Source organism: Juglans microcarpa x Juglans regia, chromosome 2D (assembly GCF_004785595.1).
Source record: "Juglans microcarpa x Juglans regia isolate MS1-56 chromosome 2D, Jm3101_v1.0, whole genome shotgun sequence".
Classification (NCBI taxonomy): Eukaryota; Viridiplantae; Streptophyta; class Magnoliopsida; order Fagales; family Juglandaceae; genus Juglans; species Juglans microcarpa x Juglans regia.
In genome coordinates, this window is record NC_054596.1 from 3077923 (window position 1) to 3103469 (window position 25547).

Consider the following 25547-nt stretch of genomic DNA (forward strand, 5'->3'; position numbering starts at 1 on the left):
TATATACTATAATATATATATATATAGCATATTATATATACTATATATATAATATATTGGAAAAATCGGATCGAACTGGACCGGAACCGATAAAACTGAAAGTACCGGTTTAGGGGTATAACCGGTGTGGTCTCGGTTCTTCCAATCTTAAAACTAATGTATACCGGTTCGGTTTTAAAGTATGTCCAAAATTGGACCGAACCGGACTGGTTACACCCTTAGTGATATCGCCTTGAAGAACGCTTTCCCTTCACTCTAGAGGATCACATTGGATAAGGATGTTTCAATGGCTGATAACATGGTCATTTACACTGGTTCTCTCCAATGGTCGGTGAGGTTTACTAGAGTTGTTTAGGATTGAGAGGTGGGAGATATTACAGAACTTAACAGGGCACTTTATGCGTTGAACATAAAAGCTGAAGTGGAAGACATGTTGCTTTGGAATCATATCATAAACAACAACTTCTTCGTTTGATCATTTTACAAGGTTTTGTCACCTCATTCTTTTATTGCTTTCCCTTGGAAGAGCATTTGGAGGAGTAATGCTTCGCTTGAGATTGTTTTTTCCAGCTGGCTAGCCTTCCATGAAAAAATATTGACTATTGATAAGTTGAGAAATCGAGGATTTTTAATAATGGATTGATGCTTTATGTGTAAAAGTAATGAGAAACAGTGGATCATCTTCTTTTACTCTATGAAGTGGTCAAGGCTTCATAGGATGATATCTTTTCTAGGCTTGGCATTGTTTGGGTCATGCCTAGGAAGGTAGTTGACTTATTATTATGCTAGAGAGTAATTCAGAGTAATTGTTAAATTGAGGCTGTTTGAAAGATGATGCATTTATGTTTAATTTGGTGTACTTGGAATTAAAGGAACGGTCGCTGCTTTGACAACATGAATGGTTTATAGAAGGGTTTAGGGACTTTTTCTATCATACAGTGTTATTTTGGGCTTCAACCATTATATTGAATGGGATTGGCTTTAATGACTTCTATGATGATTTCACAGCACTTAGCTTGTAATTAGGTTAACCTCTTATATACTTTCTATATACCTGAGCTATGCCAAATTACGTGATTAATAAGATTTTCTTACTTACAAAAAAAAAAAAATAGGGCTCTATTGGAAGTATCTATGACTGTTAGTTGCAGTGGTGCAAGTAAGCGCCTTACTTTGGAGATGGCTCTCAAAACTTGATGGGTTTGTAGAATTTGAGCAAGAGATAAATGATTAGCTCTCTTGCTTAGATCCTTTCTCTGGATTTCTAACTTTGTAATCTGGAGGCACATCAAGCTTACTAGTAGGGACGTTCTTATGACAGGAATAGTTTGGCTTTGGCCAGCTTTGTACCACATTTTTGTCAGTGGGGCACGAACCCCAAATGCAGGAGAGTAGATTGGAATTTCGTATGTTTTTTCTATGATGGGAAGGAACATTGACATCATTTGATCGGTTCCCCTGATCTCTTGGTCAATCAGATTTGACCTTCGAAGCTACATCTTGTTCAAGATATATACTAAGTTCACAATATTTATATATTATCTTGTACATTATTTTAGCTTGTAATTATGTATCCTTATCATTTAGATGACTTCAAAATGGAAATGGGAATCAAATATGATCAACAATAACATTTCCTAACCTCCACATTGATCAAAGTCGCCATAGATTCTCAAAATTATGGGCGTGTGCACACGTTAGAACAGATCATTACCATTATCATATCAATTGAAGTAGCATTAGATATGAAATCAGAGGGATTTTGAAGTAAGAGATGAGACAATGAGAAAGAAAGAACTTTACAAAATCTACAGTCCAATTAAGTGACACGTGTTGGAGAGCTTTTAGCTTATAGCCTCCACAGTTTCATTTTCCCTTTAGTTTCAGATCTTTTGAATTGAATGAGATACAAATTGAATTCCCAGAACTGTGTTACACATCACCACAATCCCTTTGCTTGAAGGAGTCTAAATATTTTAAGGCCCTCGGTACCTGCGGAAACAGGAACAACCCTGAGGCTGATCAAGAGGGATCATACCTCCACCCTTTGATGTGTCAATGGCCTCCAACATGACCACTACCTCATCCATCTCGGGCCGCTTGTCAGGGTTAGCATCCCAGCATCGCTTCATTACATTTGCAAGAGAACTCGGGCAGCAGCGGGGTATCTCTGGCCTCAGATTCTGCAGTTTCATTTCATTTCCTGTTTAGCTTGCAACTAATGAGGGCCGGCATAATAGTCATTATCATAGAAACTGTCACTACACTTGGTCTAAGGAACTACATTACAATTTACTAATAGCTGTTTTATCAGTTGCTGTTATTTTTTAGATAGGGTACAGATGTTTTTTCACTTGCCACAAAAGTACAATCAGGTGTATTCCCAAGAGCTGTTATATTATCACTATCGTTTAGAGGAATACATATTTTGTGAGTTTCATGCTAGCAGAAACATCTAACATATTTTATCTACCTGGCGAACAACTGCTGAAGTTACTTCTGAGAAACTAAGGTCAGGGTACGGCATGTCGCAGCAGTATATCTCCCACAAGCAAATACCAAAACTGTACACATCACACTTCCGATTATATGGGTTGCCATTGAGAACCTGTCCCATGCAAAGTCATTAGTAATAAGTTAGATGTTTACTAATTTAAGATCTGGAAGTCTATCTGAACATTAATAAACCAAAGCTAAACTAGGCACTGAAAAAGGAACATCAATTCATTTCAAAGTTAACCATCGTTTCTGGATCCACCCAAAATTCAAGCAGAATGTATCCATCTTTGTTCCCTTGAAATACAGCAAATAATGCTAAAATACATAAATGTTGGCTCAATTATGAGAAGCCAAGAATTAATAGGTAGCAACTTTTGAATAACAGAAGATGGCCCACGCTTTGCACAACCAATTAGAACTGAGTGCATGCTGGTAATAGAAACCAGTAAGGTAAGCCACAGTACATCCTTCTAGGCTTAGCTCCGTCAATACCTTGGTGTAGGTCTGGGATTACCCTTTGTTCCACAGTTGGGGCTATTTACAACTAGCCAATTAAGAATTCTTAGATGTATTAGTACTAGCAAGTATATTTTTTGTCCAGTCATCGATTCTCCAAAGAGGCCACAATTACTGCGAGCAAACGTATTAATGACGAAGCATGCATTTTTGCTATTCTGCTAATACCTGTATACTTGTACCTGCTCTGCTATTCTGCCCAAGCCCCGCTGAGGAAGAATTACGGGGTGTAAGTAACAATTTCAACAAAATCTTTCAATTTCTTATTTTACTATGTTCAACTTTATGTCTTCCTCTATCTGTAACAGGCTTGTCAGCTTCAAGGATCCACATATATAGAGGCCACTAAAATGACTTCATCGATAAAATGAACCCAAAGTAGAGAGAGAGAGAGAGAGAGAGAGAGAGAGAGATTTGGTTTGTCACAGAATTCAATTTAATAGCAATCAAGCGTATACCTCTGGTGCCATGTAACCAAGGGTTCCAGTCTCGCCAGTCATGTCATTAGGATTTGAAGCCTCAATACGAGCAACTCCAAAGTCAGCAATTTTTAGCGTACGCGTCTTATCTAGGAGCATATTCTCTGTTTTAACATCTCTGTGGACAATCTTCTGTGAATGAAGATAGCTCAACCTATAAAAAATGGTGGATAATAATGAACCTGATGTCAGAAATTTTTATCTATAACGAATTAAATTCATACTTGAAATGAAAAACCTCCAAAACATTCAACAGATTTGAAGAATCAAATAAAATAAAGATGAGGTGTGGAGTTTGACCCTCTTGCAAGATCCAGCGCAAGATGGACAACCACTTTGAAAGCTAGCTTCCTTCTTCGGTTCTTTATGAGGTATGACTTTAGTGCACCCCCAGGGCAATATTCCACAACAACACAACAAAAATTACTCGGCATGCCAATGTGGCCATTATCTGTTTGAATGTGTAGCTCAGGTGCACCCACTGTTGCCCCTAGAAACTGCAAAAGGTGATTACGAATTTGAATTAATCAGTAGAGAAAACATTCATGTAAATGTCTAAACCTATATAACAAGGAAATGGGCAAACGGGGGGGAAATTGTAAGAAGAACAACCCTTTATTTTAGCATCAAGAAAAGATGGACTCTAACTGGGTTTAAGAGCATAAATCACAGTCACCTACCCTCTATTGTTAGTACTTCCCTTTATTGTTTTGCCTTCAAGATGAGAAAACTGAAAATCAAGTATTTCAAGAATTTATAAAAGAAAAAAGATAAAGAAAAAGAAAAAATAATAAGATATACTTTTAACATGTCAGAGAATCCTAGAACTAGAAATTGTAACAGGTGAAAGCATTAGAAAGAAACAAAATTTTAGTTGCTTGGCTGGGTAAAGATTTACAATTTCATCAGTAAGTAAAAAACGAGAGGAATATGCACTTTCACGCTCGAACAAACAAGTTTTTATACTTTCACCCTAATTTACGAAAATTGACGTATCTACTCTCAAACTACCAAAAAGTTATAAGGGTGCACCCATCTATTAAGAATTGATCGATAGGTCAGATGTTTGCAACTTTAGCTACTTACAGATAACAAAGAACTTGAAGGTGTAATGCATTAGTTGTGGTGGTTTGGAGGTGTACAGTCACCCTTGTATATGTCTTGTATACTTGGGTATCAATAGAAATCTTGTTACAGAAAAAAAAAAAAAAAATGAGTGTAGAAAGTGTACCCTACCTTAGGAAGAAATTATTCTGTTTGTGCAAGGTGATGCACAAAAAAAAAGGATAATTGAAAACAAAACTTGGGTGACATGCATATTAGAATTCAAAAAGCTTCACAGAAACTACCCATTGAAATCAGTTCTTTGTAATTGTTAGTGCCGGTGCAACTGTAAGTCTACATGGAGAATAAATAACCAAATTCCAATCTTAACAGATTGATTTAATTAAAAAATAAAGTTAATTATGTCAGTTGTAACAAAACTGGGACAAAAGCTCACATGCATTCAGGCAAGGTCTATTTCATAGAACTTCTGTTGAATGGCCATACTTTCTACTAATTTTTCCTTTTTCCTCAAAACAATTCCGTGATGGCATGCATCAAGAAAAGGTATGCATTATCATGCTACTTTAGTTCAAGTACAACTCAATGGAAATGTTGAAAAAAAAGAGTGAGAGAGAGAGAGAGAGAGAGAGAGAGAGAGAGAGAGAGCAAAAGACATGAAATATGACCTTTGTTACATTAGGGTGGTCAAGCTTGTGCCAAACAGCCACCTCTTGTGTAAAAGCCGCTCTAAGGGAAGCTATTTCAGCCTCTGACCTGTGGCCCTCCTCCCCCCAGTCAAGAAGTTTGACTGTGAATGATAAAAGGAATGAATTATTTGAATTTGATCCACAATTAATTTCAGAAGAACTCTTAATTTTATGACTTAACAACAGCACAACATATCCAAGATTAGATGCGGCTAATTGGAGAGTTTGATCAGTCTAAAGACCCAAAATGGTCGGTGTGAGGCTTTTATTTGTTGTAGAGAAGAGCATCCATTTGGCAGATCAGTATTAAATTAGGACACACTAAAGGTTAATAATAACAAAAAGAAAGACTTCGAAGTTAATGCAGGTAACTACCAACTCAAATCAGCCCCGTGAGTCACGGATTTTTCACGTATAGAGCTACAGGGGTCAATCACAAACCACTCATGATTATCAAACTTGAAAGAAAAAAAAAAAAAAAAAAAAACACGAGTCATTACTGAAAGAAACACAGCACCATCCCTCAAGTTGGTTTGCAGAGAAACTCAGGGATATGAAAGAAAATAAGTTGCAATCTTATTTCCATGCCGCATACTTTCCAGAATGAAGTCAATCTAACTAAGCATGGTACCTGTATTTGGTTCAATTAAGTGAAAATTGTTATTTCCTGAGGCCCAAAGTCTGAAGTTGATATAGTTTCCTGCATTTCCTCATCAATAGAGCAATAGTGGAGAATATAAAGAACATTACTACTGAAATTGAGGAACTAGCAACTGCAAATCCAGTAGATACCCTCCCAGATAAGTCAGAAAAGGTTCCAACTTTAATCGAAAACCCCGCCATATAACAGCCAGCCTCAGCCGCTTTCAGCGTAAATTCCCCAATGACCAAGATGATGTGCGGTTTCCACATGTAGAAGAACTCAAGTAAAATAGAAGAAGTGAATCGAAACGAAATTTGCTTGCCATTAAAGGCAAGAGAAGTACTTTCAAGAAGTTGAAACGACAGGTGCTTATTTAAAAAAAATCAAAAATCAAAAATAAAATAGAAAGAGAGAGAGAGAGAGAGAGATACGATTCGTAAACAGAGAAGTTAAAACGACATGTTCGAAACCACTGCAAAAACCAAGCCGTTTCAGTCAAATAGACCCAAATCATATCTCTAACTCCAGAACAAGTACAAACAGAGCACCTTAAAATGAACATGAGGGACAATAACTCATATGCATGCCTTAAATGTATGAAATAAACTAGTCTTCTCAAGAAAGAAAAAATCTTGAGAAATGGGTTAGTTTATTTTTCACAGATGGGAATTTTCCTCGCATAATTTTTTTATTTATTTATTTTTAAAATAGAACTCCCAGATAGAAAAGAAAATTTTCCATACCGGCAACGTCTTGACCATCATAAATGCCACGGTGAACGGTGCCGAAAGTGCCCCGGGCTATGACACTCTTGATGATGAGCTTGGAGGGGTAAATCTCCCACTCTTGCCTGGTAGACCCTGCTTCTTGCTCTTCCTCTTTCCTCTTGTTCTTCTCCATAGTCCATGCCCTGCCCAGATGCCTCTGAAGCTGCTCGTCCAAGCTCTTCAGATCTATCTGATCCGCTCTCACATACCCACCACCACTTTCACTCTTCTCTTTCATTTCTGTCTCTCTATCCAATTCACTCTGTTGGCTGTGTCAAAGTTCAACCGTTAACACACAGACTAACGTGCTCTGGTTGATAGTCTCTGCGAGTGTGTTTCACTTAACTACTGCTTCTTGTTGTGGTGCTGACCGCTGAGGTTTGTATTGATATCTCAGGTCTGTCTATTAGTAGTAGCAGTATCAGTAAGGGAGTTACTATACGCTCTCTCTCTCTCTCTCTCATCATCCATGTGGGCACATGGATTTTGCCTGAAGACGACGTGTGTTTCTCTGTGCCTGTTGGCCTGTTGTTATTTTATGGTACTCACGGTCAATGTACCTTTCTATAAAGGCTGCCACAACTCCAACCAGTCACATTTTTATCTCGAAAAGAAGCCATCTTCACTCTAGAACAGTTGGTCCTCGGGACAGGTGAAATGGAAGTTGCAGAGTGGGTAGGTGTTCGTTACATGAATTGTATAATTTCAATCGCACAGAATAAGTCGAGCTTAAAAATCCCAACAGCTTTATCTTTCCATTCTGCAACATATTTCGTTATTAATTTACTGTGAAAAATACAATCTATTGGTCGGTTCACATACGTTACAGTGTGAAGTCTTCTATGTAAAGAAATAAGATTTGGAAACTCCTCAAAATGAGCTTGTTCATGCAGCTATCAGGATTGAAGCACTGCAAGGGATAATGGGAGATTTGGAAAGGGCAGGAACTCAGAACTCAGAGCGTAGATTGGGAGGGGGATATTGTACTTGTACCAAAAAAGTTTAAGCCTTGTTTGGATAATAAAGTATTTATTCTCATTATTATAATTTTTTTAAATTTTCACAAAATATAATAAATAATTTAATTTTTTTAAATTTTTAAATAATGATATTAAAAAATAATATTTTAATAATATTTTATTTAATTTTTAACTTTTATATAAAATTATCTTATCTCTTCTCATCTTATCTCATCTCAGTTAAAACAAACTTAAAAGTGCCATAAAAATGGCCATCCGGACACATCAATGAGTGTTTACTGTTTCTTTTAACTTAAATTAATGTCAGTACTGCAACTTGAGCAATAGAATAACTTCCTATCTCCAATGGTCTCTACTCAAGTCTAGAAAGACTTTTGAACGTAGACCCTTAAATAAATTTGGCAATAGCAAGAAAATACAATCCCGACGAGGCAAATCACCATCTTAAATTGCTTTTGTTGTGTGCTGACGTTACTTTGGGCAATTGTTTCTTTTCAATCTACTCACTGTTCCAATCAAAAAAAACATACCACGACTACATACATATGGACAATAGTGCTGCATCACAATTGGGTCCATCGCTTACTTCGAGCAATGGTGACCTCTTATTAAAAGAAATGCTACAGTCACATAAAATTTTCATAAAAATAAATTTATAAATTGACATAATTTCATATAACAATAAAAGTAGGTTTATAATTTAAAGTAACACATCAAATCACGTCAATTTATAGATTTATTTTTATAGAATCTGTTTGTGATTAAAATATTTCTCTTAATATCATTTTCTAAATAAAAGAAAATGAAGTGTGGAAACCCACTTGAATACATAAAATAAATAATTCACATACGGCAAGGGGTGGCTAAGATTTTGGGATAAAATAATTTCTAGCCACTGCCTAGCTGGGAAGAAAGAGTAGTTGGTGTGAGAGTGGTACAAAAGGAGATCTCTATAATAAAGGCAAGCAGATGGTTGATATGGGGAAGGCTGGATTTAGAGGGTTACTTTAAACGAGCTAAAGCAATGCAAATAAGATATTTGGCTCCAAATGAGTGTTGCTCTCACTTTTAATAGAGAGAATCGCAGCTTATAAAAAGTACTGACATGGCATGTAGTTGTGGAACACTATTTTTAACAACAATTGTTGATGTGGGGAAGGTTGGATTAGAGCTACAGGTGCTTAAAATAAGCAAATTAAATAAGAACTTTAGCATTTTCTTATGCTGCTAATGATTGTTGATGAACCTAAAGAAATTTGCAGGTCATTATTAGCACTGAAGCGAAATGGGGCCTCTGAAGTATACGTGGAGCCATGTGGAACTAATCTACGGCTTTGATGCCATTGCTGTAGAAGAAAACACTCGAAATATTAAAAAAGAGGAATCCTGATCGTGTATGTTTCGGCTTCCTTTTTTAGACATATTTGACAGAGAAATGCATTAGTCATAAAAAGATTATACAAAATTAAGATCACTATGTGGGATCAGGTTCTCCCTAATTCTTACATTGACAAATTCAGGCAACATGTATGAATTTTAACTGAAATAAAACTACCATCGATCGCATTCCATTCAGAGCTATGAATCTTGAACAAAAACTGTAATTTGCTGGCATCTAAAAAGCTTCAGTGAATGCATTTATCAGGATTACCTCAATAGGATACATGCTTTAGAAGCAGTAGAAGTATAATTTAGTGATTAGAGATTTATGTCCATACGATTTTGTAGATGGAACGGTGAGTTCGAATATCCATGGAAACAATGTTAAGGAGACGTGACCCATTGCCTTTATTTTGAAACGAGCATGAAGGATTTTCAATTGCATGATTATTATTCTTACCATTGGGTAGCTCAAAACAGCCTGAATCTAGCAAACATGAAGTGTAGGGGAAACAGCTATTCTGGGTACCATCTAATCCCAAGATCAGCCTTTATTAATGACAGAGCAGTAATTAAGAAAAAAAAAAAAAAAAAGGACCCGTGAAGCCTACACTTTTTGACTTAATTATGGACATCAAAAAGTCACACAGAGCCATATCAAGAGGGTGTCACGGGGCAAGAGTTCCATTGGTTTTCTAAAGGTAGCATATGACAAATATATCTTGGGAGACCTGCCACTAATTCCCGTGATTTGAGCAAACTCAGTGTCAAGGCTAATGGCCAATGCTCCTCCCCTATTCTCTGCATATATCCCACCACATACAAGAACAAAACCCACAACCACACCCTCAAATCAAATGGGTAGAAACTAAATGCCATGGTTGGAGACTACTTAACATTAGCTATGGATATCATTGATTAGATATCTGGTTTTTAGAGAGAGGGAGAAAGGCATCAAGCTTTGGGCATATCTTCCCCAATGGAAGTACACAAATAAAAGGAAATAGAAGCTTGTTGTTTCATTGGCATTTACTTAGTTATACAAGTTTGAACAAAAATGACCAACTATACAAATATATACTACACAATGGGAGCATATCCTTTCATAAAACATAATGAGTCAATGACAAAAGGACAGTGCAGAGGGTGAAACTCACTCCTTAAAAAATCCTATTGTGTCGTGTGATGTTTAAATTGTATACGAAGTTTCAGTACAGCGAAAAGCTTGACAGAAAGACAGGACAGAATGGCGAAAAATTTCTTAATTCTTCTATTCTTGGAGAAAAACATAAAGGCGAACACAACATGGTAACCTTATAGATGGCGTTGTTTCTTCTTCTCTGGTGTTGCATGAACTTGTGCTTTAATCCCATACGTCTGTAACTGGAAATTTTCAAAAGCCTCAGAAATTGCCCTCACCTGTAATTTGGAACAGGAAAAATACAATGTTAATGCGAACAGCACACAAGTAAAGAAACAGTGTGATCAAGTTGTGATAGCTTTCAGTTTACAGACCAGTTCAGGCTTTTTAGAATACACCCTCACTATCATATCTTGATATGATGTAGGTAGCAAGTGACTAACACGATCATCAGGTATGGGGAACTTATCATCACTCTCATAATCCTGAATAGAAACCAAACTGGTTAAAAATGCTACACATGAATCCTAAGATAGAAATCAATCAAACTTGACACAAGAGCTTTACTTTCATACCCTCCCCTCTTATTTTCATTTAAAAAACATGTTGTCTAACCAATAATTTTTCAAATTGATTTTCCTCAGAAAAAGCCCGTACAAGAGAAGATTTATACTTATCATTATTGTCACCCACAAAACTTAGAATTAACTAGTAAACTTAGAAATTACCTGCCACAGTTGATGCGTCCTCTCAATGTTCACAATTATAATTAAAAACTTTTCACGCAACAGAAGAGAGGATGGGGAGGCCCAAAAATTAGAAATGGAAGTTACATGTTCCCCAAAAATTAGAAATGGAAGTTACATGTTCTCTCATGTTTGCTTTGACTAAAATGAACTAAATTTGGAATTTGAATTAGTGTTCAGCTTTCAAAATTCTACAAATAAAAAAAGGATAGCTTGGAGAACTTACTAACCCAGTCATGATAGTTATTTTTTTTTTCTGATTTTTAGCTGGCCCAGTCAGCTTCAGAAAGAATTAGGAGAATGGGAGAGCAAACAATGTTGTTGCACAACCAGTTTTTTTGTTACCGGTTCAATTAGTAATTAGAGAAAAGATCATTTGTAACTTTGGTGTTGGTGGTGAATGTTCTAAGGTTCTCTCTTTATATCTAAGGCAAGCCAGTTAGCAGTTCACTGAACAAGCCAACTTTAAACTCCCTGGAATCTACCATGATTAAAAAATTTCCCTGACAATCAAGATGAAGTTGCCCATCTTATTCATACTGACTGAAAATACAAAAACAATGATTCCAAGTCTCACTTAATTCATACTAAGAGCCTCAGGACACTATGCATATACAAAAGTAAAATATAAGAAGGTTCGTGCAGGAAAAGTTAATTTCCATACCTTGAAAAATTTGATTCTGGAAGACAATATATGCACCAAAAAGGTGAAAAAAGTTAGATCCTTCAATTAATGCGATAATTGTATCCAGAAAACAAAGGCCAAAGAACTAATGGCCCAACTGAAGTCATCAAGTAGTACCTCTCTAGAGGATTATGCCTTCCACGTGTCAAATCAATCCTGACATTACTAACAGCAACATCCTCCTCCTTTAGTATCACTCCACCATTTTTCTGTCGTACAAAATTGAATCACACTCAATACAAGAGACTCTAATTTACAACCCTAGCAAAGAACAGAAACACATATGTATGTCTATATAGGAAGGTTTGAATAAGGACCTGGGAACAGATGATATCTTGAGGAGTGACATCTTTGAAATTTTCTAGTCTGTCCTTTGGTACAGCATACTCATTGCAAAACTGTCAGAGAGAACAGCATAAAATGATAAACTTCAAAATATACTACAGTACAAATGCAAAAAGCAGGCTTATTGATATTATAAAAACTTGGAAACTTTCAAGATTACAAGAAGAAATCCATATATCAACCCTCTTTTTTACATTCCAGGTTAATTTGAAGTACAAAAGGAGTTACCCACAAGCTTCAATACCTGGTACAAATTCCTGCTGCGAATACGCAGGATCAAATCCCTAGATTCCTTTAGTTCTTGGTTTGGAGCGGTCTCGATAGTCTTAAGTATTGTGTCATCTAGCTGCATTACCAAGGAAAGAAATACAACATAGAAGCTTATGATACAAACAATAGATTATCATTCCATCAAAGTTCTAGAGAGCTGCCTGGAAACCTTCCAGTACTCGGAAGGATCTTGAGTGTACGATGAAATCTCAAGATAATCATTTGCTTTTAGCAGTGCATCTGTCACCATAAGCTCTATTGCCTACAAAAATAAAAATCCCATGTTGAAAAATGGGAATTCAGATTTTAAGAGCAATTTTTTTTTTTTGGGAGGGGGGGGGGGGGGGGGGGGGGGGGGGGGGGGGGGGGGGGGGGGGATAGGAAAGAAAGGAAGGAGAGGTCTGCGCCACACCAAGCAGATGAAAATCTTATGTGACTGAATATGGTTTTTATCTCTTTTACCTTGACTTTTGAGTGTGTATAAACTGTTCGATGCAGATCTGCCCGAGTGGCAAATAACTTGTGGACGGTAAGGTCTAACAAAATCACCAATTCATAAGCAGGAAATAGTGAAGATTGAATATGAATGTTGTCAGTGAATTTGATTGAAAAATACTAACATTCTTTAGCACGATAGCAAATCTCATCACCCAATACTCGCATTGTCTCCATTAACCTGAAAGTGAAAAAGAAGTCAAGACGCTGACTTTTATATTCATTGTTACCTCAACTTTGTCTCCCAAAAACATTTCCAAGCACCGGTGACTAAAAAAGTTTGTTAAGATTTCAATAAAACCTCTGAAACTGAAAGTTGCATCCAAGACCACATGCTCGGCAGTCACGAATGATATAATCAAACCTGTAAATCATTAATTTGTTGAGAGGTAACAATCTAGTATCAATAGTATCAAAACCAGGTGTGCAATTATCCAAATAAAGCTTTACGAAGAATGGGAAATTCCAACAGAAAATCACAATACTTTACTTGTCCACATCAATTCCATTTCGGCCATTTGCAACGATATCATACAAGAAACGCTTCTCCCTTGAACCCTATATGTTAAATACAAATAGGATGTGAACTAACAATGGTGAATAAATCTAGCTGAACAGAAAACAGTAATTATAAATTGTCAAGTTCCTCACGACATGTCTCGCAAATGGAGAATCTAGAAAAAGATCTTACTTTTGGCAGGGAATAGTTAGAGCTTGCCAGTATCATCTCCTGCCCAGAAAATAAGTATAAATAATGGAAAAAGAAAATTTGCTTTGTTGTTTACTTACCCTATCCTACAAAGCACAATAGTACTCTTTTATTGGGTCTTCGTATTAGGATATTCGAAGACCCAATAAAAGAATGCTAGGGTGCTTTACAAAACACCGTAGAAATAGACAGCTTAAAAAAACAGCTAACCTTGACTTTTTTAATCATTTCAGGGTCAATTTCAATATGGTGCTCATCAACAATACAGTCAACCAACTTCACGGACATTTCCTCATGAGACCTAGAAAGTAGATATAAATCAAATGAAAATCGTGCCTAAGAAAATTAAAACCAAGGAGGAAGTTTCTCAGTCACAGAAATCAAGTTTCAGCCTTTTTATCTTTAAATGCAAAAGAAACGCTATAGTTAAAAGCTATGAAGAGGATATACTTTTCCTAAAGGTAAAGGGAGATAAATTCCTCCTAGTAAAACATACCAATGGTCAGCAAGAACCCTAGGAAGAAATTCGCGTTCAAACAAGTGACTGAAAGGCCCATGGCCCACATCATGCAGAAGCCCTACAAATGGGATGAGCAAAAATAGGAATCAGTTGGCATAAAATATAACAAGCACGTGAGAAACAAAATTCATCACCTGCAAGTTTCACTGTTTGAATATCAAAGTGATCAATTCCAAGCTCTGAACCCTGCAATAGTAGCAAGCAAATGTACTAACTATCTTCAAATTGATAAAATTGCGTTTACAACGTATGAGTTAGGGGTGTTTCTGGGCAAGATTATTACGAAGCCACAAAATGCATTTGTTAGGGGGCGACCAATCCTGGATTCAGTCCTTATAGCGAACGAGGGCCTAGATAGCAAATTAAAGGCTGGCTCCACAGGGATTCTTTGCAAACTAGATATGGAGAAGGCATATGACCATGTAAACTGAGATTTCCTCTTGTATTTGTTGGGGAGATGCGGCTTTGGGGTTAGATGGCGTAGTTGGATCAATTGGTGTATGTCTACAACCAGATTTTCAGTCTTGATTAATGGCTGCCCGACTGGCTTCTTTAGCAGCTCTTGAGATCTAAGGCAAGGAAATCCTCTGTCCCCACTTCTCTTTATTATCGTTATGGAGGCATTGAGTAGGATGATATCGGCGATGGTCACGCATGGGTTTGTGGTTGGTTTTCCGATTGGTGACCCCAACAAGGGCATTATTACTTTGTCTCATTTACTTTTTGCAGATGACACCCTTTTATTCTGTAAGGTAGATCACAACCAGTTGAGGACATTGAAGGCTCTGCTATTATGCTTCGAAGCAGCTTCAGGCCTAGAAGTTAATTTTGACAAGTCAAAGTTAGTACCGGTGGGGAATATGAGTAACACTAGGCAGCTAGCTAGCATTCTTGGGTGCAAGGTAGCTTCTCTTCCCATTACCTACTTGGGATTGCCTTTGGGAGCTGCCGTTTGGGCCTCATCTATATGGGATTTAGTTATTGAAAAGATAGGAAGGAAATTGGCAGGGTGGAAGAGATTGTATTTGTTGAAAAGTGGCCGGTTAACTCTCATCAAGAGCACCATTTCTAACTTACCTACGTACTTTTTATCTTTGTTCCAATTGCCTATCAATGTAGCGGCTCGGATTGAGAAATTGTATCGTGATTTCCTATGGAGTGGGATAGGGGATGAATTCAAATTCCACCTGGTCAGCTGGGATAAGGTGTGTAGACCAATCTCGTCAGGTGGTTTGGGTATAAAGAATTAAGAACATTCAATTGGGCCTTGCTTCGGAAGTGGCTATGGAGGTATAACATGGAGACAGAAGCCCTATGGAAACTGGTGATTGATTGTAAATATAGAAGCTTATGGGGGGGCTGGTGCACCAAAGAGGTAAATGGGGCAAGTGGTGTGGGGATTTGGAAACACATTAGGCTCGGGTGGGGGGATTTTATTTCTCATTCTAAATTGGTGTTGGGGAGGGGGTCCCAAATTAAGTTTTGGGAGGACATTTGGTGTGAGAATGAGGCTCTAAAGGATGCATTTCCATCTGTTTTTCGAGTGGCTCACAATCAAGAAGCGTCCATTGAGGACTAATGCTTATATCAAGAGATCAAGTGCAATGGAACGTCACATTTAGTAGAGCAGCGCAAGATTGGGAAGTAGACATCTTTGAGGCCTTTTCCAGCCTCTTATATTCTGTGAAGCCGAATAGACAGCAAGCTGACAGTTTATGGTGGAACCCAGCGGGTAAGGGCATCTTTTCAGTTCGATCCTTCTATAAGGCCCTTTCCCAAGCCGCAACTATTCAGTTCCCATGGAGGAAAATTTGGAGAAATAAAGCGCCTCCGAAAGCAGTCTTCTTTACATGGACAGCTGTGTGGGGGAAGATTCTGACTACCAACAACCTGAGGAAGCGACGGATAGTTATACTAGACTGGTGTTGCATGTGTAAGAGATCTGGTGAGACAATGGAACACCTCTTGCTACATTGCAAGATAACTAGAGCCTTGTGGGTGGAAGTCTTCAGCCGAGTAGAGTTATCCTTTGTTATGCCGACAACTGTGGTTGATCTATTAGCCAGTTGGACACTTCCGAGAGGAGTTCAACAAATTAAGGAGGTATGGAAAATTATCCCGATCTGTATCATGTGGTGTATATGGCAAGAGCACAATGATCGGACTTCGAAAACAAGGAGCAGTCGTTGGAGGAACTTAGAGCTCTATTTTTCCGTACTTTATTGCTATGGGCCATTGCTTTAGATTTTAATGGCCTGAATGTTCATGACTTTCTAACTTTCCTTTCATTGACCTAGATAGGTCTTATCTCTTGTATACCATATTATGTACTTGGGCTTTGCCTATCTCTATTAATAATATTATCGATTACTTATAAAAAAAAAAAATGTATGAGTTACTATAAGCACAAATTTATACCTGATAATTTTTAAGCTTTTGAACGGCTTCACTTGCAAGCCAATACACCCCAAGAGAATGTTCAAACCTGGAATGCACAGCACCTGGATAAACCAAGTGTGCAAGACCTGGAACACATTTATTTTATATATAAGTTAAGCTTTATTGAAAATCAAAGAAGATGTTATACGGTACATATGGATTTTATAGGATATACACCTAATCAGAAAAAGAAAGTAGTAGTAAAAAGACACAAAACATTTGACATCGAGGAAAACTGCATCTGTACTTGAAGATCAACGAATGTGTTCTATTTTTACTTAGTCATTTTTTTACAAGTTCTTCCTGATTTGAGTATAGTTGAGTTTATCTCAATGTCAAAGGGCATCACACCGTCGATACAAGTGCAAATATCAAGTGAGAGTATAAAGACAACCTATCCCAGATAAATCTCCCCAATTAATTGCTAAATGCATCTGATGGTAGAAAGAAAAAAAGATAGGATGGAATCACCATATTTTCGTGATGCAACATACAGACGCAAAGTGCACTCTCAAAAACACATACAGATTCACTATCAAAGTTGTAACAAACAACATTTGTTAACAAAAACAACTGACCACATAAATCGAATTTCAACAGACCTGCTTCATGATCTTATGGAATGAATTCTTTGCTAGAGTGGGGTTAGCTTGGGTGATGCCGAGAAGGATAGTTGATTTTCTAGCAATTTGTATAGGCTTGCGTGGTAATCCGCAAATCATAGCAATATGGAAGATGGTCTCCATTTGTCTATGGCGGTGTCTTTGGAGGGAGAGGAACAAAAGAAGTTTTGAAGATCGTGAGCGGTTAACGGATGAGTCTAAAGTTTCCTTTTTTAACACCTTACTCCATTGGTTAACTGAAATAGACTTCAGTGATCTAAATATTCGTGATTTCCTTGTATCCCTAGTTAATTATGCCTAGGTATTGCTATTGTATATGTCTCGTATACTTGGGCTATGCCTACTTCTCATCAATAAAATCCTTATTTACTAATAAAAAAATCAACAGCCCTGCTTTGTAATATTGCATGGAAAAAAGATAATAAAACTCACCAAGCTGCTTTAGGTCACGAAGCCTGCATTATGAAAATCAAATCAAATCAAATCAAACTATTCTGCAATTGCTTAAACGAGTAAGCAATGGTGAAAGCGTAGATGCCAAACAAAGAAAAAAAAAACTTGCCTTTGAAACTCCTGGGTATCAATAAACTTCAAACAGAGCTGCATCCAAAAGATAAAACAATAAGCAATTTAATCCCCTTAACTGAATGCTATTAATTCAATATTTATTTTTTATTTATTTTTTATTTCTTTTCTGAGCAAAACTTGACACTAATATCGAACAAATAAGAGTTCAAATCTCAATACGCTTTCGAATACGGCATTTCTCGATACCATATAGTTTTTCATACTTCACTTGTGCTGTCTAAAAGAACTCAGAACCTAGTTATAACTCGCAAGAATCAAGGGATTAACGAACGCAGGCTGAAAATTATCAAAATCCTCCACCTAAACACAATCCACGAAGCGTAATTGTATTTGACAAAATGAATGAAAAAACGGAAGAGAATAAAGATAGGAAAATGTGTACATGAATACATATATATATATATATATATGTATATGTATATGTATTACGGGGTCGAGGTAAATGTTGCCGTGGACGTTATCGTGGACGTGCTTGGAGAGCCTGAGATCTTCGGAGGAAACGACGGCTTGCATCGAGGACGGATGGAGGTTGTCGTTGCAATAAGCTCCCATTGCTCTATTTTCACACTCACTCACTCTGGCAGTTGGTCTGGCTCAGAACCTCCGAGAGTATGGGGAGATAGATGAATAGGAAGCAGCGGAAATAAACAAGAGAAAAACCCTGCGATCCTTGCTATTCATACGAACACAGGAACGGCCCCGACGATATTCGGCCTATTAACAATTAATAATAATAATAATAATAATAATATGAGATGGATTTATTAGAATTATGATTGTAGGGGGAAAATATAAAATGAATAAATAAATAATATTTATATAATCATAAAAATTTGTAGTTAAAAATTGAGAATCATATACAATAATTTTGAAAAAAACAAAGAGCTAAATTGAGACGGACGATTGTTTAACTAGATTTTGATGAATGCTCGTGTGAAGTTTATCGCATCTTGTGTTGAGAGTAGAGTGAAATAGGTTATAAGAAATTATAATTTTATGCTACGAACTTCTGTAATTACTCATTAGAATTGTTATTATTATCTACTTTTTTTTTTTTTTTTGTGTGTTTAAAAAGTGCGCTTCAACTTATCACAATTCACAAGATGTTAAATTGTTAAAATTAATCTTTAGATAAATTATTCTAATTATACAATTTTTATTTTTTTAAAAAATGATGACGATACCTAAATTTTATTAATTATCTTACAGAATAATAATTTGAGCAATAAATAAAAGGGTTTAAAAAAATACTGCTTAATCATAATTTGAGAAGCACGGTCTTTTAATTTGAGGTCCCGTTTAGATATAGAAATGATTTCAATTCATCTTATCTCATAATTATAATTTTTTTAAATTTTCACATAAAATATAATAAATAATTTAATTTTTTCAAATCCTAAAACAATAATAATATTAAAAATTAATATTTTAACAATATTTTATTTAACTTTCAACTTTTATCTAAAACCATCTCATCTTATTTTACTATCCAAACAAGGCCTAAGTGTAATATATAAAATATTTTCATTATTTCATTTATCAATTTAACTCTTTTTGAAAACATGATAACTAAAAAAAATTATTTTTTTGAGAAATGAGTTTTTGATATTCTCAAACAGAGAAATTAATATTATACTTAAATATTTTATATTTAAGAATGAAAACTGCCTCAATTTAATAACCGTGCTTATGCAAAAAATAATAATTGTTAGCACTCCATTCCCAGACGGTGCGCTGAAACAACTAAAAATGAAAATCATCCTCGCAGATAAGATATGTACGTAGATGAGAGGCGCACACACATATATATACCATCAACGAGGTTAACTTGCAGGTTTCGCTACCATGGTGGTTGTGTCGACTTCCACTTCTACTCTACCTTCTCCTGGCACCAATCTCTCAACCCATTTCACCAATACAACAATCTGCAAGCCAGTCTCGCCCCTACTACAGTTCTTCCAACAAATATATGGCTGCCCCACGAGACCCAGTAGGTCCAAAGTGCCGAACTCTAGCGGGGTGGTCTTGTCTGTTCGAGCTTACATGGAGAATCCCAACTCTGTCTCTGGTTTCGCCAACAAGGTCATCGGCTCTCTCCCTGTTGTCGGCCTAATAGCCAGAATCCTGAGTGACGAAGGCGGCCTTGGCGGCGATGTTATTGATTTCGCAGAGTTCAGAAGGCGGGTGGGCAAGAAGTGCAGCGTTTCTGATTCTAGAGCTTTCTACGAGTTCCAAGATCGACGAGGCCGGGTAATAATCCTTTCTAATTTTCCTAGTGCCGTGTGAAATGGAAAATTCATATAATCTACAGTTATCGTTTTGATTCATGGTGTTGATAAGATAAGAACGACATGGAACTGCTATAATAGTTGTTTGTATTGTGCATGAGATGAAATTGAGTAATGGAAATTGAGTTTGAGCAGAGGTTTCTTTCTGGGTAGGCAGGGGATCCATTGTATGTTCTACTATGCTGTTGGTTAGCTGCCGTTGGTGCTGGGCTTCTCAAATCTGAGGAGATTTTGGAGGGGGTAGCGAGGCTTCGGATTTCAAATGACATCGAGTTTGAAGAGGAGAATTTCGTCGCCATGATGAATGAGGCAAAAGAGGTCGGCTATCTAATTTAATTTGATCATCACCTATTTATCCTTCCTCAAATTTTGATGAGCCCCTATTCCATATCTTTTCGTTCAAATCTTGAATTGCATTTCAAAGAATTATATCTTAAATGACTGAATTTGCCTCTTTTTTCAATCAGTTAAAGCTTTGAGACAATTGATGGTTTAGCTTGTGGCAATCCTATTTATTGCCAACTCAAATTAGTTCTAACAGGTTGCGGTATAATAAAATTAGAGAAATTCTATTTGCAGTCCTGAGTGAGGGACTGCGTGTGCAGTCCCATTGATGAATGTGGGTAAAAGGGAAAAAAATATCATTTTAAAAAGGATATTATTGTAATTTTAAAATTTTTTTAAACATAACTTTATAGGCTTGCATGAGCAGTTTCCATTTAGGGACTGTATGTAGACTTAACTCAACAAATTATTCCTAATCATTTAACATGTAATATAACTAATAGTAGAAATATTCATACCCATAATTTAGAAAAAAAGACCCACGATGATAATAGTTTGGGAAAGAGCTTTAGAAAATTCAATCTGCCATGGAGGTTGTTCTATCCTATTTTCATTGGAAATAAAATGTTGGAGGTTGTTGTCAGCTCATACATTTCAGTTTTTGCTTTCCATTTTCGTCCATGTGTTGAATGTTGATCTTGAGTCCTTGATCCACTGAGGCTTCAAATCTTTATGCTATTCTTATATTGATGCTTATTGGAAATGGCTTTTAAACGACTGTAGAGACGTGCAAAGTCAAAGGTTACTAATCCGGCAATCCCAATGGAGATTCGAGTTGAAAAGGCTCTTGAAGCAATCTATGTTTGTTGCTTTGGGAAGGACCCGATTGAGGATATAGATAAGAGTCTATTATATGTCATACTTGGTGCTGTATTCCCATCAGTTGCGCAATCAGAGATTCAAAGGATTGTCGATGAGAAGGCGAGGAGAGTAGCAGAAGGCAGTGATGAGACCAATGTTGTGGAGCCAAGGCCTATAACAAAAGAAGCCGTACAGATGCAAATGAAGGACCTCGAATTCCTTAAACAAAAGAAGGATACTTAATGAAATTGCTCCCAGTTTTGTGACTACTACGTAATTGCTTGAGCAAAGTATTGAGAGCAAGACTGCAGGAGTTTTGTCTTTATGGCATTTGGTATCATCGTCAGACTGAAAGTAGTCACAGATATTTCAAACTTGTGATGTTCATGTTTAGAATACAGTGAAATTGATATCTTGCTATTAAAGCAGAGTTTTTTCCCCTTTGGTTTTGTCTTTAGGATGAACTCAGTCAAGTTTGACCTTGATATTTATCCTGTATTGCTCTGTGTGAATTAATCTGATTTATTAAAAGTTCAGTGTTTCCTTTTGATCGATATTGTACAATCAACCTGTTTTTGGAGGCATGTGAAGTGGACGGTCCATTTTTTTCCCAATTAGTTACCATCTGCACGACGAAATTCTAAACCTTATGGGTAGATAATTCTCAAATCCCAAAGAAATTACACTCTTCATATGGTTACATTAATGGCATGGCTGCAGCCAAAACGATACCCGGAAGACAAGAAGCACGATTTTTCAAATCCCAATGAGATCAGATTATTACAGGACTTTGCATGCTCAGCAGACAACAAACTCAGACTAGTAGGCTGTGCACACAAGAAGCATGATTTTTACTGGTACTGGCTTGCTAGTTTGCCCTCCTTCACAATATAGTGTTGAGGAGGAAATTCTTCACCTTTGAAGTACCTATCAAGCATATCCTTGACTCCAGCAGCATATCGCAGCTGCACAAATTCCATCGCAAATTAGAGTTCTAGGGAAAAAATCAAACAATGAAATGGAAAGAAACATCAAAAGAGAACAAGACGGTACCTGTGCATCAATGGTGGTGCCAGAAATATGAGGGGTCATGGCCTGGTTTGGCATGTAACGCCATGGATGGTCCTTGGGAGCTGGTTGTGGGTACCAAACATCACCACCATAACCTGGACAATCAGGAAACAAAACCACTTCATTAGCCACCCAGAGGAGATTGCCGATTGGCAATAATCCTTTTCTTCTATCAACTCAACATATTGCACGAGGCAAATCGAGGTTGAGCACCTCCGTGAAAAATTGTCAATAGTTTCTTACTCTGTGAAAGCTAATATGATCAGATATGAGAACAAAAAGGAACTCTCAAAGAGACATTAAACTTTTGATATGGTAACTTTGGATTCATCAGATTAATAACCACATTTGGTTTGACATCACGTTTTTTCAATTCTCATTAAGCAAGTTAATGTAGCCCAACAAAGAATGAGTGCTAATATGTTTAGAAAACAGACAAAAAAGAAAAAGAAGGGAAATGCCAATCCTAGATCATCGGTCACAATGGAATTATAACATTATAGTAAAAAGTACAGCAAATAGGTTTCTTCATCTATTTGAAAAAATGGTTTCTTCTTCCGTTGGAGATTCATTTATTTTTGGCCAGGTTTTGCGTTACCTGCAATATGTCCGCTAGAGCAAGCATCAGCAACTGCTTGTGCATCCATAATTGCTCCTCGAGCATTGTTAACAATCAGGACTCCCTTCTTACACTTTGCGATCCTTTCTTTGTCAAACAACCCTCTGAGTCACAAGATCAAAATTATCATATGTTTGAAATCCAGGGCATAATCCAATAAAAGTACAAGTGCAGTAGAAACAAGACATTGAACAGCTGACGGATTCATATTGTATCAACATATGGTATCTGAAAAAAGTGAGATCCCTGCAATGCTGTGGTTTCAAGTAATACAAGATGGCATATTACTTGAGGTCAGTACCTTGTCTTGTCAGTCAGAGGAGTGTTGATAACAACAATGTCACATTTGGGAAGCATTGCATCCAGATCCTCCTCAAACTTTGCCCCAGTCTGCTTCTCTAGTTCAGGGTCCATCTTCACACGATCATGATAAAGGAGATTACAGTTAAAAGGCTTCAGACGTTGAAGCAAAAGCCTGCCAATTCGTCCAGCACCAACAGTTCCAATTGTCTTTCCCTCCAGATCATAAGCCCTGTGCGCAATAGCTGCAACATTCCAATCCCCACTACTAGCCTGATGGTACCCAGGTAAAAAGTTCCGGACAAGAATCAGTATTCTCATAAGTTCATCTTCTGCAACTGAGACAACATTGCTTCCTGTGACCTCTGCAACAGTTAATCCAGCAGCAGCAGCAGCATTCAAATCAATATGATCAGAGCCAATTCCAGCTGTGAGAAGCAGCTGCAAATTCTTGGCCTTTTTTATCCTTTCTGCCGTAACGTAGGCCGGGTGGAAGGGGGTACTAATGAGGACGTGGAGATCAGGAATGTGTTTCTCAAGTTCTGGTGTTCAGGTATGAATAAATTCAAAGGAAAAAAAAAAGCAAGAATTTAGCTGGCAATATTCAATATGCCAACAATTCTAACTCCTAATATGATTTAACCCACAATTAGAAATTTCAAGTTAGTCACATAAGAAATGCTGCAACACATACGAAGAGTGAACAGCCAAATAATTACTTCAAATCATGTGCAATCAATTTTTGTAAAACCAAAGGTACGATCCGATTACATATATACTGACCACAGTCCGGTCCTTCTTTGTCATCGGTGACAATGTATTGGTGACCTTGTGATTCGAGCCACTCGCGTATCCCCAAAGCTCCCTCTACACAACCCACAAAGTTGGGATTCAAAGAAGCATACTCATTGGCCTTGTAAAACACCCCCACAATTTTCTTGCTTCCAGGAGAGGCCTGTTCACGTTGAGAGAAAGAAACATCAGCTCACAAACTACAGGTATGCATCCAAGAGCAATTACATGCTTATATCAAAGCTCTGTTACAAAAAAGCCTTCTATGTGGAAGACCAATAAACATTTTCCAAGATCAAGCTTGGATTCCCCATATACTTGGGCTCTTGTCTATTCTTATGATCAATAAAGTTTCGTTTCCCGATCAAAAAGCTTGGATTCATAGCTATCATGCATTATTGAGATTTGGACAAACAAGCTTCTGATCGACCTACTTAGAACATTTCTTACAGAATGTTAATCAAAATAATGCGCCGATCAAACAATGAAGGCTAACACAGCACAAAACCTTTGTCGTTTAAAGAAAACAAAACCAAATGTTTGTAACGATTTGTAAATTTTTTTATGAATGATTCGCCTTAATTTGTTTATTACGATAATGATCATGATCATGAACAGTATAATAACTAAAGATATTGCATCGGGCCCCTGAAGAGAAGTTCTATGGTTGACCAATTATATGGCCCGTGAGAGCCGTAGATTACCGATAAGCCTTTTTTTTAGTTTTTTGTTTGGCGGGGGGGGGGGGGGGGGGGGGGGGGGGGGGGGGGGGGAGGAGTGAGGGTCAACACTTTTCGCGTGCGACGTACACTTATCGCGTCCTAGGTATGATCATCATGATCCTAGTCGTCCGATAGTCGGAAGAGATTCCACCCACCGACGGTCATTTAAAACATTAATCCAGAACTTGTTTGTACCTTCCGATCATCTGAATTTGGCCCCAAAAGTGGGAGGAGGAAGAGGAAGAACCACAAGAACAAGAGCAAATTAAGTTTGTATAATATGTTAGAAAAGGAATTTCTTACATGTAGGTCCCTGGTGAAAGTCGAGGACAACGAATTCCTGGAGGAAGCAAAAGATTTAATCGCAGAAGTAGCAGCACGCTTCATAGCCATCTCCGACGGTCTCTCAGTACTCTAAAGTCTATGAAACCGAGTTTGGAAGAGAAAGGCTGTACTCTGGTATTTCTTCTGTGTTCTTTGCGCAACCTCTGCTCGTTATATACAGTAAGAAAGTCTGCCCGTGAAGTGAAGACCGAAGAAGTCGAAAATGGCTTTTACTTCCCTTCCTAAATGATCAAGTGTACTGTACCATCTCGTTGCTACACGGAAGCTGTCCTATGCACGGAGGAAACGTGTGGCTTGTCTCGTAGTCACCTGTCGTGTGGTTTCTGTGCTGTAAATTACAATTATGGAACAATACTCAAATTCCATCAAACTTTAATCTACAATTACTTTTTAATAATTTGGGGGTGATAAACGGTCCGATCAGACTGAATGGATTGACTGGACTGACCGTTTTTAGACTATGATCGAGACTTAGACCGGTCCGGTCCACATTTTAAAGGACCGAAAAGTTTCGATCCTATCCACGATCCAGGATTTTTCTGGACTGGACCGAATGAAAAAAAAAAAATATATTTTATATATATTTTATATATAATAATTGTACAATTAACAATATAAAATTTTAAATATATTATTAATACTTGTTAATATTCTATAAATTAACAATATTTTAGATATATCTTCA

At 37.1% G+C, this 25547-nt stretch overlaps 4 protein-coding genes across 8 annotated transcripts; 1 reads left to right on the forward strand and 3 right to left on the reverse strand.

The window, feature by feature from the left end:
* Window positions 1-1783: 1783 nt before the first annotated feature.
* Window positions 1784-7166, reverse strand: LOC121249853 (serine/threonine-protein kinase STY13-like). The gene is made up of 6 exons (XM_041148675.1): window positions 6635-7166; window positions 5228-5349; window positions 3795-3991; window positions 3474-3648; window positions 2474-2608; window positions 1784-2183 (listed from the first exon to the last, which is right to left on the reverse strand). The coding sequence occupies exons 1-6, from the start codon at window positions 6894-6896 to the stop codon at window positions 1977-1979; spliced, it is 1098 nt and encodes a 365-aa protein (XP_041004609.1). The 5' UTR covers window positions 6897-7166; the 3' UTR covers window positions 1784-1976.
* Window positions 7167-10084: 2918 nt separating this feature from the next.
* LOC121249851 (deoxynucleoside triphosphate triphosphohydrolase SAMHD1 homolog) lies at window positions 10085-18278 on the reverse strand. 4 transcript variants are annotated; one of them, XM_041148669.1, is made up of 19 exons: window positions 18009-18278; window positions 17554-17591; window positions 17424-17446; window positions 16348-16454; window positions 14064-14115; window positions 13906-13987; window positions 13620-13710; window positions 13392-13430; window positions 13191-13258; window positions 13002-13064; window positions 12826-12881; window positions 12668-12741; window positions 12375-12467; window positions 12180-12281; window positions 11908-11988; window positions 11708-11799; window positions 11570-11585; window positions 10534-10644; window positions 10085-10437 (listed from the first exon to the last, which is right to left on the reverse strand). In XM_041148669.1, exons 1-19 carry the CDS (start codon window positions 18129-18131, stop codon window positions 10333-10335), a joined length of 1416 nt encoding a protein of 471 aa, XP_041004603.1. In that variant the 5' UTR covers window positions 18132-18278; the 3' UTR covers window positions 10085-10332. The 4 variants fall into 4 exon arrangements, with proteins under 4 accessions (XP_041004603.1, XP_041004606.1, XP_041004605.1 ...); XM_041148672.1 differs by lacking the exon at window positions 10534-10644; XM_041148671.1 differs by lacking the exon at window positions 12375-12467 and having other exon boundaries at window positions 18009-18275.
* A 991-nt stretch (window positions 18279-19269) lies between these two features.
* On the forward strand, window positions 19270-21544 carry LOC121249856 (photosystem I assembly factor PSA3, chloroplastic). Its single transcript, XM_041148678.1, has 3 exons — window positions 19270-19829; window positions 20021-20185; window positions 20936-21544. Exons 1-3 carry the CDS (start codon window positions 19425-19427, stop codon window positions 21254-21256), a joined length of 891 nt encoding a protein of 296 aa, XP_041004612.1. The 5' UTR covers window positions 19270-19424; the 3' UTR covers window positions 21257-21544.
* A 104-nt stretch (window positions 21545-21648) lies between these two features.
* Window positions 21649-25202, reverse strand: LOC121249855 (formate dehydrogenase, mitochondrial-like). 2 transcript variants are annotated; one of them, XM_041148676.1, is made up of 6 exons: window positions 24821-25202; window positions 23787-23958; window positions 23005-23545; window positions 22683-22807; window positions 22067-22179; window positions 21649-21978 (listed from the first exon to the last, which is right to left on the reverse strand). In XM_041148676.1, the coding sequence occupies exons 1-6, from the start codon at window positions 24908-24910 to the stop codon at window positions 21865-21867; spliced, it is 1155 nt and encodes a 384-aa protein (XP_041004610.1). In that variant the 5' UTR covers window positions 24911-25202; the 3' UTR covers window positions 21649-21864. The 2 variants fall into 2 exon arrangements, with proteins under 2 accessions (XP_041004610.1, XP_041004611.1); XM_041148677.1 differs by lacking the exon at window positions 21649-21978 and having other exon boundaries at window positions 22156-22613; window positions 22646-22807; window positions 24821-25129.
* Window positions 25203-25547: the final 345 nt, after the last annotated feature.

Bases quoted from the DNA above. Each gene is read 5' to 3' on its own strand.
- LOC121249855 (XM_041148676.1), bottom strand. From the start codon at position 24,910: ATGGCTATGAAGCGTGCTGCTACTTCTGCGATTAAATCTTTTGCTTCC. The intron at 22,180-22,682 runs GTAACGCAAAAC...CTGATTGTCCAG, and splicing joins CTCTAGCGGACATATTGCAG to GTTATGGTGGTGATGTTTGG. The intron at 21,979-22,066 runs GTACCGTCTTGT...GAATTTGTGCAG, and splicing joins GCACCACCATTGATGCACAG to CTGCGATATGCTGCTGGAGT.
- LOC121249851 (XM_041148669.1), bottom strand. From the start codon at position 18,131: ATGGGAGCTTATTGCAACGACAACCTCCATCCGTCCTCGATGCAAGCC. The intron at 12,882-13,001 runs GTTTTATTGAAA...TTTCACTTTCAG, and splicing joins TGCAACTTTCAGTTTCAGAG to GTTAATGGAGACAATGCGAG. The intron at 11,800-11,907 runs GTCCTTATTCAA...TTTGTACGACAG, and splicing joins AAGATATCATCTGTTCCCAG to AAAAATGGTGGAGTGATACT.
- LOC121249853 (XM_041148675.1), bottom strand. From the start codon at position 6,896: ATGAAAGAGAAGAGTGAAAGTGGTGGTGGGTATGTGAGAGCGGATCAG. The intron at 2,609-3,473 runs GTATACGCTTGA...TGCATGGGACAG, and splicing joins TTGGTTACATGGCACCAGAG to GTTCTCAATGGCAACCCATA. The intron at 2,184-2,473 runs GTAGATAAAATA...ATGAAACTGCAG, and splicing joins CTTCAGCAGTTGTTCGCCAG to AATCTGAGGCCAGAGATACC.
- LOC121249856 (XM_041148678.1), top strand. From the start codon at position 19,425: ATGGTGGTTGTGTCGACTTCCACTTCTACTCTACCTTCTCCTGGCACC. The intron at 19,830-20,020 runs GTAATAATCCTT...CTTTCTGGGTAG, and splicing joins TCCAAGATCGACGAGGCCGG to GCAGGGGATCCATTGTATGT. The intron at 20,186-20,935 runs GTCGGCTATCTA...AAACGACTGTAG, and splicing joins TGATGAATGAGGCAAAAGAG to AGACGTGCAAAGTCAAAGGT.